The sequence below is a fragment of the Agelaius tricolor genome, unplaced genomic scaffold (assembly GCF_023055355.1).
Source record: "Agelaius tricolor isolate 1412-34295 unplaced genomic scaffold, bAgeTri1.0.p SCAF_29, whole genome shotgun sequence".
Taxonomy (NCBI): domain Eukaryota; kingdom Metazoa; phylum Chordata; class Aves; order Passeriformes; family Icteridae; genus Agelaius; species Agelaius tricolor.
In genome coordinates, this window is record NW_027269289.1 from 1,209,028 (window position 1) to 1,221,128 (window position 12,101).

Here is a 12,101-nt window from a genome sequence, read left to right on the forward strand (position 1 = left end):
GGGAAGGTGACCAAGAGGCAACTGCTGTTCTTTCAGAATCCCAACATCAGCTCTGGAGAGCAGCTTTTCTAGGTTTTGCTGCACTACTGATAGCTTCAGCTAGGTTTTCAAGTAGTTCTGGCAGTTCATGGTTCAAATCCAGGTAATTAATCTTTTAATCCAGGTTACTCACGCCCCCACCACAATATCACCATATGTGGGTATCTCTACCCAGCACACACAATCAAACCAAAGGAAAGTATTGGGTTATGATATTAAGCATTAGAAAAACCTTTCTTTATCTTTAGATCAAACTTTAACTGAGGCAAGAAGGCAGAGAGAAGCCTGGCTGCTGTTGCAGTTGAAGAGCCCAGAGAAGAGCTCAGGTTTGCTGAGGTGTCCTGAGGACAAAAGGTTCACCAGATTTAAATAGTTGCCTCAAAGGTGTTTCCATGTTGCTTTCTGAAAATCAGTAGGATGTGTAATAACCATCTCACCAGAATCCACTGTACTGAAAAGGATGCTCCTAGTGAACTCCAAACACCTCACAGAACCAGTAGAAATGGGGCACAATGAGGCATCCTACCACCAGCCTCAGAACTCACACAATTCATGAACCTTCCCATAGCCTGCAGGGAAAATAAATATTATTAAGGTTAATAAACAGGGCAATTTTTTTGGTGAAACACATTGGTACACCTGGATTTTTAAATTTTGTTTCCCGCCACAAAACACAGTCACTGGTATCTATCTTCAAAGCAGTGCTGGGAAAAGAACCACCTCCCAGAAATTCATAGACATGTCAGGAAAGAGGTGAGTGATGTGAGCACTATGAGACTCCAGAGATGTTACACCCAGGGGAAAACTGTATATTTTTTAATAAGGCCACTCTAACACTTAAGATTCATTATATTGTGCATCTCTTTATACACATGTATTCATCAAACTGTGTGCTGGTCTGAAGTTTCATGAAGTACAGTGGAAACACATTAACAATTAACAATGGGTTTATCACCCCTGTAACACTGTGTAACTCTTGCTGGAACCCAGAGCATCCTTGAAGCAGGAGCAGCCTCCTCTCCACCTAACACTTCATGATCACCACCCAGACACATTCAAGAACCTCCAGCCTCCCAAGAAAACTACTCCAGCCAGAGCTGGAACACTTCCCCCTCCTTGGCAGCACTTCTCCAGTTCTGTTCCCTTCTCCAAGCTCCAGCACCACGATGTCTTCCTTGTAGGGAGGGACCCAAACCTGATCACTATTCAAGATGCAGCCTCACCACAACCTTGGATGAGATCCAGGTTGTGCATCCTCAGAGGAAAATAACCATGTACTGCTGACTGTTGTTTCTTAAATCACTTGAGTTAATAGGCAAGAAACACATTAAGATTTATAAAAAAGGACAAAAGTAATGGAAAATTTTAAGTTCTGGAAGAGATAAGCGACCTAGAAAATCCGATTGTTCTCTGAACAGCAATTGCATTAAGTTTGGAAGCTAAGTGTAATAATTAAGCTGGAAGAATAGATTTTAGTGGCGCTTAAAGAGCTAATTTCAACTCCTCCTAAAGCCATGAATCTCCAGCAAATCTCTCAGCAATAACAATAAAAGGTTTTGCATACAGATCTGAGTACTGAGGGTTTGTAAAGCACCTCAGCTCATCCAGCAGCACTTTTCCATACGGTCTCAAGAAGTTTCTCTTCTCTCTGGCTGAGGCAAGAGGATACCCAAATTACACCCAGCCATCCCCCAAAGGCTTCTATGGCCAGTTCCTCCGGTGCAAAATCCTGTTCCTGACATTTACCAGCAGCAGAGGATTTGTGGAAATGGGAAAACTTACTATGACAGTCTCCCAACCCTTGCTGTGAGAAAACTTGTGAATTCAATCTGAAAGTGCAAAGGTCCCTGTTCCTTCCAAACACTTCAGCATGTGTGTTCTGGATACCTCAAAAAATTATCCAAATTTAACTATGTAGCAGGGAATATTTGTCATCAAAACCACCAGTCTTGGTGCTTCTGTGTGCCAATAGGCAAAAAAAAGGGTAAAATGCAGGTGAGAATTACCTTAAATCCTGGTTTGAGTAGCATCATTTAAAGCTTAACAATGTGTGAAACAACAAAGACACACAGCATTGCTTTCTGGCCAAGGTATTTTTCAGGAAATCACAGCCCACAGACCATGGAAAAAGAAAATCATCCACATCTCTACATCTCCCTGGGGACTAACAGTGCAGACAGACCAGGAGCTACACAAGGAATTGAATGTTCTGACGAAAAATAACAGGAACAGCATCTGCCAGGTCTGTGTATGATAAATAATGAGATCCCCTGTAATTAAACTCCCATAGGCACACATCCTAACCAGCCTTGGAGAGGCAGGGACTGCAATGAAACATGTGTCCACCTCCCACCTATTTCAGGGTCGCCTGTGTCCGCAGCACATGACTAGCAACACTTTGGGTGGACAATGGGGTCTTTACTGATCACTTGAATCTTGTCTAGTCATGGAATTCCAGAATGGTTTGGGTTGAAAGGTCATCTCATTCCAGCCCCCTGCCATGGGCTGGCTCTCTATTCAATGAGTTTTATTCCCTTCAGGCTTCACTGGGAGAGATGTTACAGGAAATATCAATCCCATACCCAGGCTAGCTGGGAACTGTACAACAAACACATCCACAGCCTCAACAACCTCATGTCTTCTTTCTACTTTACTGACATAATGAACATTAGTCACGTATCAAATATGGGGTAGCTCTATCACCTAACATGGTAACAGGTAATTTTGGCTGCTCTGCTCAAAGAAATCTTCTTGGGCTTGGAGTGTGATCCCACTGAACCCGTCAAAACAGACAGCACGATGATTACTATTTGCTCTTACTTATATTTATTCAAAGAAAGAAGAAACATCACCAAAAACCCCCAACATTTTATGCAGCAAAACACTCAGTAAGAGATTCAGCACTGCAAAGATAACATTTGGGCAGAAAAAAACCCCAGGAAAAAAGTAACATCAGTTGATCAAAGGGGAAAGAGATTGTTTATCCCCTTCTTTTCAATCCAAGCTCAGTACACCAGGTTGCAACCTCTGCAATGAGCTTCCCATTAGTGGCAGCCAGTCTATAACAACTTGACACAATGACCCCACTTCTAGTCCCAGGAGGATTATTAACAATGGGAGCACATCACCTCCATGGAGCACAATGCAAGCTCTCACTACAGTACTGGAGATCCACACCAGTCCAACTTAAAGGCAACCAGGTTCTGGAGAGACCATTGCTCAGGAGGGCAGCCTGCTTCATCCTCGGTGTGTGGTTGCCAAACGTGGGAGCCCAAAGTACTGCACTTACTTGGTTTTCTCTGCTCCTCAAGGCTTTTTTCTGGACACAAAGCATTGGTCTTCTTCCAGCCCTGCTCCAAAAGGAGAAAATATAAGAATAAAATACAAAAAAACCCCAAAAACCCCAAAACAAAACAAAAAACCAAAAATAAAATACAAAAATAAAAATAAAATGCAAAATTAAAAATTAAATAGGCAGTACTCACTCTTCCAGGGAGTTCCCATGGGGCTGGCAATAGCAACTGGTCTGAGGCAGGAGGAATTTTTCTTTCCTCCCAGACTGTGCAGCACATCAGGGATGTGTTCAGACTAAACTGGCTCTTGCATTTCTTAGGGGAATACAGTAAAGGTGTTGGAAGATAATAAAATCAATGCTGCTGGTGCTCCCCTGTTCACCCAGCCCAGCCCTCAGCCATGGCACAAACATTTTAGATGTTGATTATTAACTTTTAGATGATGATTAGTGATGTTCTTTCACTAATCCTCCTAATGATATCTTTTACATTCAGTTTTGTTCTCCATCTCCCCTCAGGAAGGATCTCCCCACACTGTTCTGCTGCAAACAAAAGGAGACTCCAACAGCAAGGCAGACACCCCCTAACTGGAAGATTTTCTTTGGAAGTGACTAGCTCCAAGGATGGAATAAAGGTGTTGGAGAAAAATTGAAATCACTGCAGGGCTCTCAGACACTTCCCAAGACCATCCATACACCCACCCCCAGCCAGCTGAAACCATCATTTTGCTTCAAGGGTCTCTCAGCCGAGCCCCCTGCCCAGCAAACATCCCATCTCCCAGGAACACCAAACCCCTGGCTCATGTGCCTAACTCAGCTTCTGATGATAAACAAGAAGGAGAGCAGCTACCCTCCATCCTTTCCATCCACTGGCCACCCCTCCTTCCCTGGGCAGATTTATCCACATTAAATCATACACAGTCCCACCCCTCAGATATTTCCTCCACTGCCTAAACCATTTTGAAGCCAACATTGCCTTAGCCTGCAGCAAGGTGTTCAAGAGATCCATGGAGGAGATGTGTTAAAGCACTTTATTGGTGATCACAGATAGTCTGTACATTCAACTTAGTACAAAACCCTCTCCATTAACACCAGAGTGAAAGACAGCCACCAGGAGCTTTGAATTCTGGCTTGGCTCCCTTCTGAGGAAGCAGAAGGGAAATGTTAGGAAAAATAGTCTGATTTGCCACTCCAGTTGGACTCCAACAGCAAACTAGTCCTGCAGTCTGCAGCCTGAGCTGCAGCTCAGAGAGTTAAGAACTCATGGCTACCAAAGGGATGCACAAGGAAAGATTTGGCATCTCCTGTCATGCTCTGCCTCAGGGTCCTGCCTCCTACTTCTGATGCTCCATTGTCAAGTGCTGCTGTAATTTATCAAGACTAATTAAAAATTTCATCTCAAGAGCTCTAAACCATCAGGGAAGAAATTTCCATGCCCACCACTGCCTCATTTGTCATCCAAGCTGCTCTCTGGCAGCAAGGCACCACCGGAGCTCTTCTTCCCTCTGTGGAGGCACAAGCCACAGTCCAACTCCACGTCAATGTCCCCAAATTTCAGCTGGCAGGACTCATTGCAGCTGCAGGAGAGACAGTGACAATGGTCAAGGACTTGTGAGTAGTGAGACCCACTGGCTCACCCTACCCTGCTTGGGAAGGCTGCTCTGTGGTAGCACAGAGCCCACCCTTTCCAGCCAAGCCATGCTTGTATACATATAGACACCCACACTCCTTATCCCATGACACACTGGTGCATGGATTTCCCAGCCCACTGTTGGATCTGGGTACTGCTCTTGGCCACCCAGCCCATGCACTGTGCCAGGACCCCTCATACCAGCGGGATGCAGCAGCGTTGGCGGCCACAATGGCGAGAGCACCCAAGTAGTGCCAGCAGAAACACATGGTGAGGAACAAGAGGTTGCTGGAGTCTCTCTGGTCCCAGCCTGGTCCTCCCCACGGAGGGGACAACACAAACCCAATCTGGTCACAGATGAAAGAGAAGTCAGACTTTAGCACATCCCTCCTGTTTTCCTCCTGATTTTAGCCTACCTGCTGCAGCTGACTGTGGACTAGCACTGTAACCCCAAGTAACACCTGAGACACTGCCCTTAGCTTCCCCAACCACTGACACAAGGGTGTCAGGAGGGGATGGATTCCCTGCAGATAATCCTTAGGGCTTGCAGTGCAAGCCCAGCATCCAGGAAAAGGGTGCCATCCAAAAAGTGACATTGCCAGTCTGTGCATTTCCCCCTGGACCAAAAGATGGGAGATTGCATGAGAGATTTCCAGATGTTTCCAGTTACTTGGAACAAACAGAGGAAGAAAATGGACCTAATAAAATTAATAAAAATCCATGATTGTGGTTTCCTTCCCCTGTGGGCTCCAATTTCCATTCATTTCCAGGTCTGTCCATGCTGCTACATTACACATGCACTTCACGATGGCAGCTCTGGCACTGAGCCTCATTTCCTCTTCTTATTTACAAAGCTATTTGAACAGCCTAGAAGTTTAACCCCAACAGATGTGCCTACAGGGGCAACCCCACTCCAAGCACCTTCCTGGGTGCAAAGATCTGAGGAGAATGCTGGATAGACACTGACCTGCCAAAGCCAAGAGCCCTGGAGAAGGAAGGAGCTGGTCCTGAATGTCTCCAGGATGATATGGTCTCGGTGGAACACCTCTAGGAGAGCACAGAGGGCTCCAGCAAAGATAGCCATGGCCAGCAGGGAGTGGAGGTGCTGGTCCAGCACAGCATCACTGTAGTCACGGAAATAGAAGAGCAAACCTGCCAAAATCCACCCTGTCTTAGCAAAGGACACTCTGGGGTTTTTCTCTTAAAAATCATCTGAAAACTCACTCTTAGGCTTCAGGCCTTGCCGTGATCTACCTTGGGGAAAAGAACCAGAGAGCCACCAGCTGCTGTCACCACCTTCCCTCTGCTATTACCAGGCAGCCCCAGCACTGTCTCAGTTCTGCTCCTGAGGAACCCCTGTATCTGTGGAAGTCTCTGAGCCCCTTTACCTGGGGAGATCCCTATGTCCCAGCCAGGGCTGCGGGAGGAGCACAGGGATGGGCACCTTGAGCTCAAAAGATGGTGGGGAGCTTTGTATCTGTCCCTCTGCATCCAAACAAGGTGGGGGGATGACACCTTTTTGTAACTTCAGAGTGAGAGAGCTGCTGGCCACCAGGAGAAGCACAGATCCCTCAAGCATCCCCTGTGGCATCCAGCTATGATTGGATCCACATGTAGGAGGAGCAGGGAGGGGGGGGTGACTGTCACAAAGCCAGTGTCATCGTCCATCCACACCCCCTCCAGGTCTGCCTTTTTGGCCCCAGACTGACCAGGAGCTGTCAGACCCATGAGCACTGCAGCAATTCCTTATTCTGTGTCTTCCCCTAGCACCAGGTACAATTCACCTTCCACAAGTAGAGCCAGGGACAGCGAGAGCCGGTCCAAGCCAGGGGGTAGCTTGAGTGGGGAGTGAGAGACCACGTCTGTGATGCCGGAGAGGAGGAAGAAGAGGTAGATGGTGGAGTAGTGCCAGTGGGTGAGGTCAGTCCAGCTGTGTGTCTTGGGGCTGTACAGCTGCAGGTGGGGACCAGTGGGGACAAACTGCTCCACCAGTATCCCTGGACAAAGACAGAAAAGGTCACTTTTCCTTATACATGGAGAAATTACAAGCCTGAGGGAATGTTTCTTTGCAGGTGTGGAGCTGTAAAATTCCTTTGCTGGTGTTTGCCCAGGAGAATGACAACAAGCTCCTTGTCCCAGGGTGTGCCACAAGCATGTCCCTAAGTCCCACTAAAACAGGCCCAGTGTTGTGGAAGAGTAGATGCTGTGCTAGTAGATATTGGGGCACAGACTCATCATCACCCTCTCTTACCTACTAGAGCAAAGAAAGCTTTGACCGCGCCTTCGAAGACCTCCGTGTGCCCACGGCCCGGCTGGCCCTCAGCACCCCCTTTCCTCCTGAGGTACTTCAGGGGGTACCTCACCGACCACCACAGGCCAAAGGCGAAGAAGAAAGTGCCCCGGAGGGCACTGCCCAAAAAAGTTGTTGGCATCGGGCTCATTCTCTGGACCTGCAAGGACAAACAGTGCCTGAGGACCAACCAAAAGCATCCCCAAGGGAGTTGTTGGGCTGCTCAGCATCCCCAGGGATCCACATCACGACAGAGCAGGTGCACATGGTGCAGGTGCAAACAGGGAATACCAGAAATGGGATATCAGCACAGGGAAACTGCCACTGTGCACCACTGTGTATATGTGTGTATGTATGTATTTATGTGGCTGCATATAAAATCAACAGAACTTCATGCCAGAAAACAATACAGTAGTGCCCAAGGAAGCGTAACAGCAATTAGAAGAGGAAGCACAACAAAGTTTTTACCAATAAAAAACAACATGACAATTATTTCCTTAGACCATAAACTTGCTCCAAACTAGGCAATTACCAGGGTGTGAATCCAGTACTGGATTAGGAGCTCCAGCCAGTGAAGGCTTTTCCAGGCTGTGCAGGAGGAAGCAACCCGGGAACCATTAACATTTGGAAAAAGAGCCTTATGCATATTCCACACAACCTTTGTGTGGCACACAAGTGGTGATTTGACAGAAGAGATTTCCTCTCCATAGGAATAAGCATAAAGAAAGCCTTGACTAAGTCAGACCAATGCCAGAGTACCAACCAAGTAGGATGGAGAGGAGCAAAGGTACAGCAAATATATATCCTGCAAAGTATTTCAGCCATAACAAGATTCCTTAGAAAAATCCCAGTGTAGCAAGTATAGAAAGGAGTAAATAATGATCAAAGTGTTTCTAGCATTGTTTTACCTGGGGATGGTCTTGTTCCCTCCAGAAAGACCTCTCGAGCTCCTTGCTCTCTGTAAGCTTCTACCACCTAAGGAGGACTCACTTTTCTCCTCCTCATGGGCTTTCCGGTCCTTTTCTGTAGCTCGGATGTGCACAGAGGAAGGCATTACTCATTCCAATGCTTCCACACCGACCTGCCCTTGCATCACAGATCACATCCTCACTGTGTTTATAAATACCAAAGCAAATCACAAAGGCTGGATGAACAACTCCAGCACGTTCTCCGAGTCCTCCCACACTAGAAAGTAATTAGGCACTGCAAAACAAGGGTAGGATGTGGCATGGCAAGTGCCTGAGGTGAGGGAGAGCTCTGCAAGATGTTCCAGGTCAGGTTATGGCTGCAAAGCTGGCATGGGTCAGACTGGCTCAGCTCTGTGTGGCAAACACAGGATTGGAATGTAGAAACCATCGTCATCCTTTGCATCTCTGGGGCACAGGCAATCTGGGAAAGGCTCAAATCTATGCTAAGGTTTCCTTTCAGGGCGGAAATTATTAAACAGCCTTTCAGGTAGGTGAGAAATGACCCATCCAGGAGCTGGAAATCACAGATGGCTCTCTGCTCTATTTGGGGTGCTTGCATTAGGGTGAGGTGGTTGATGCCCCAGGAGAACCCACATCTTTCTTGATTATACCCTGGGCACTCCAGCCAGGACACTTCTCATCCTTGCACAGACATCTACATCTGAAGTGTCTAACAACAAAGCACATTTAAGCATAGCACAACTGCATGATGCATAACCAAATTTTACCATTGTCCTACTTGTGACTGCAAGGGCAACAGCCTGAAATTGGAGCACACCTTGATTGAGGGACATGTGAGGAACATTAATTTGGCATGATGAAGTGGAGGAGAGAAGGAGAGCAGAGACATCCCAGAGTCCAGAAATGACAAACGTGTCCCACCTGCAGCCCCAGAGGCTGCTCCAAGCCACGCCAGCATCCAGGATTAACCTGGGCATCTGTCACCCCACATCCACCTGCCATGTCCCCCTTGGTCTGAGTTACCAGCAGACCCAACTTGCTGTTTCGGAGATGTCCCTGGAATCTCCTACCCTGACCATCCCTCTCCACAGCAGAGCAGCCTCGCTCTTCCTTGCAGCACCAGGGACCCCCTTGTTTCACAACCCCTCTGCAGCCCAATCCAGCAAGGCTTTGGGGAGTTGTCACGAGTCTCCTTTGCTTCCCAGCAACTGGAAATAGCCCTTCAACAGCCACCAAAGATCCCAGAGATCCTCTCTTTACAACTCCCTGCCATGGGCAGGGACATGTCCTACTAGACCAGGTTGTTCCAAGCCCCTTCCAACCTGGCCTTGAACACTTCTAACACTTCTAAGAATCCAGTCATGTCTTGGGGGCATCCCTCTTGTAGCAGAGATGGCCCAAATCACCATCAGACAAGCAGAAGTTTGCATGTAGCTCACTCACTCACCAAAAAAAAAAAAAAAAAAAAAAAATCCCACCTCCTTTTATAAAACAGCCACTATTCTATAGCAAAACCAGACGTTTCCAAGCAACAGTCCACTTGCACAGCTCACATATTTGAAGCATAGAAAAACAACCCCCACATTCACAGAGCCCCTCCACCAGCCCAACAAGCCCAACCCCTGACACCCCTGACCCAGTGGCTTTCCCCACTCCAGCTTTGGAGCCCACACTCACATAAAAGCTCATTTAGCTCCAAGGAAGTGGCAGCCAGCAAAGAGCAGAGACACCAGGTTATTTATTCCTCCTGGAAACTGCTCTGTCTGTCAGAGCACTTGAAATATGACTGCAGATAGAAGTTATTACCTGAGCTGCCCTTCTTCCTCCACAGCTTCCAGGCTGTGATGCTCCTGCTCAATTGCCCCTGGGAACTGCCTGCTGTCCTTCCAGAGCCATGCCTGACTGCTCACAGCCTCCTCAGGCTTGGCTTGGGAAGGACTGCATTCCTGCCCAGCTTCCAGGCTCTCCCCTGGAGCCATTGCAGCTCCAGATCCATCACCATCCATGATTTTGACCCCACCTGCTCTAGTGGAGGGGATTGCTGCTGTCCCTCTGGATGCGCCAGCATTCCCTACAAGCACCCATCAGCATTTCAGGACAGCCAGCTTGTGTGCAGAGGACAAGCTCAGCACCTGGCCACAAACATTTGGGAGGGTCTTCTCTTTGCGACTCCTCCTCCATCCTTGGACATTTCCAGGGATCCAGGGGCAGCCACAGCTTCCCTGGGCAGCCTGTGCCAGGGCCTCACCTTCCTCACAAGGAAGAATTCCTTCCCAATATCCCCTCTATCCCTGCCCTCTGGCAGTGGGAAGCCATTCCCCCTGTCCTGACACTCCAGGAGTCCCTCTCCAGCTTCTTGGGGCTCCTCTAGGCACTGGAAGGGGCTCTAAGGGCTCCCCAGAGCTGTCTCCTCTTCAGGCTGAACAAACTTCCATCCTCTGCTATCATGCAGCTCCAAAACACAATAATCCCCCCCAAAAATGGCTAAAGCCAGAGATTTCTGGCACCATCAGCACCACTTCCACCAGCCTCACCCCCAGCTGTCATCACAATGAACCCTTGTCTCTCATGGATGTTCTCCCCATGTTCCTTCTTTTCAAGTTCCAGCAGCCATGGCACAGCTGCTCACCAATGTACAGATGGGAGAGTTTACCTGTGACTCCTGCCTGTCCTTCTCCCTCTCCAGATGTGTCACAAGGAGGTTATTACTCAGAAGAGGCAGATAAAGGGAGAAGCCACCACGGGGAGGTGCCCCTCAGACAGGATGTTTGGAGCTGAACATTCCGTGGGCCAGTTCAAAGCACCCTGAGTCAACCACCTTTCACAACCTGGGCCACCTCCTGTCTGCTATTAAAAAAACAGCCAACAACTCTCCTGGAGTTTGCCACAAAAATCAGAATAAGCAGCCAATTCCTGTTCCCATGGCAACCATGTGTATTCAGTTGTTAGGATGGGGCTGGGGATGACCGGGGAAAGAGCCAAGCAGAGAGAAGGCAGCAGTAAGGTCTGACAGGGCTCTGCTGGAAGTCTGTGAACTGGGCTGCCAGGGACATGATAACCTTTTAGGGAGTCCAATCTTATAAAAGTTGCCTGAGGACAGGAGATTTTGGGCCAGAAGCTCACAAACCAGAGCAGAGCCTTTGTGAGCTTCACCTCCCAGCCCACAGCAGCTGAGAAATGTGGGCCATGGCCCTCTCTCCCCCAAAAGATGGGCAGACAGGACACAGCAGCCTGTTTCCACTCCTTTTCCTCTCTAATACAATAACGCTGCCCTTCACCATGCAACGACGGGCACAAGCCACCTTGAAGCTGCTGCCCATCCCACTGATGATTGCAGAGATGAGCAGCGCAAGTGCTTCAGGCAAATAAATACCTCAGGCCACATGTCCTTCCAAAACATTGAGGTGATGGTGCAGAAACATTCAGCATCACCCCAGAGCCCTGCTCAAGCCCCCGACCCTGGCACAGCCACATTCCCAAACCAGCAGTTCTCCTAGGAAGTTGTATATTTCTCTCACTTGTGTTGCCAAACCCACCCCAAGCAAGCTTGCAGAACCAGCCTTGACCAGAGCCAGCGACCCACAGAAACCCAAGGCTGGAGCAGTACAGAAGCAAAGCAGCCTCTCCAGGGTGATGGGCTGTGGTCCAGCACAGCCAGAAAAACCACCAAGCCATAGCCAGGAGCCTTTTATTCCCATTATCTTCATATCAAGAGGGAGGAAGGGAGGAAGGGAGGAAGGGAGGAAGGAAGGAAGGAAAACAAGAGGTTGTGCCATACACCCATCACTGCTCACTTCCAGCGGTGCCTGAGAAGCAGGATGGGTGGAACAGGGATGAGTACACCTGCAAAAGGGTCCTGGGAAGCTCACAGTAGCAAAGGGGCTTCCACAAATGGCAGTTTCACCCAAGCCTAAGCTTAGG

At 48.4% G+C, this 12,101-nt stretch overlaps 1 protein-coding gene across 2 annotated transcripts; it reads right to left on the bottom strand.

Annotated features, from left to right (window-relative positions):
- Window positions 1-4,348: 4,348 nt before the first annotated feature.
- Window positions 4,349-11,590, bottom strand: LOC139600963 (transmembrane protein 45B-like). 2 transcript variants are annotated; one of them, XM_071449582.1, is made up of 6 exons: window positions 8,160-11,584; window positions 7,213-7,411; window positions 6,746-6,958; window positions 5,929-6,113; window positions 5,163-5,308; window positions 4,349-4,908 (listed from the first exon to the last, which is right to left on the bottom strand). In XM_071449582.1, exons 2-6 carry the CDS (start codon window positions 7,400-7,402, stop codon window positions 4,779-4,781), a joined length of 864 nt encoding a protein of 287 aa, XP_071305683.1. In that variant the 5' UTR covers window positions 7,403-7,411; window positions 8,160-11,584; the 3' UTR covers window positions 4,349-4,778. The 2 variants fall into 2 exon arrangements, with proteins under 2 accessions (XP_071305683.1, XP_071305682.1); XM_071449581.1 differs by having other exon boundaries at window positions 4,770-5,308; window positions 8,160-11,590.
- Between the last annotated feature and the right edge of the window lie 511 nt (window positions 11,591-12,101).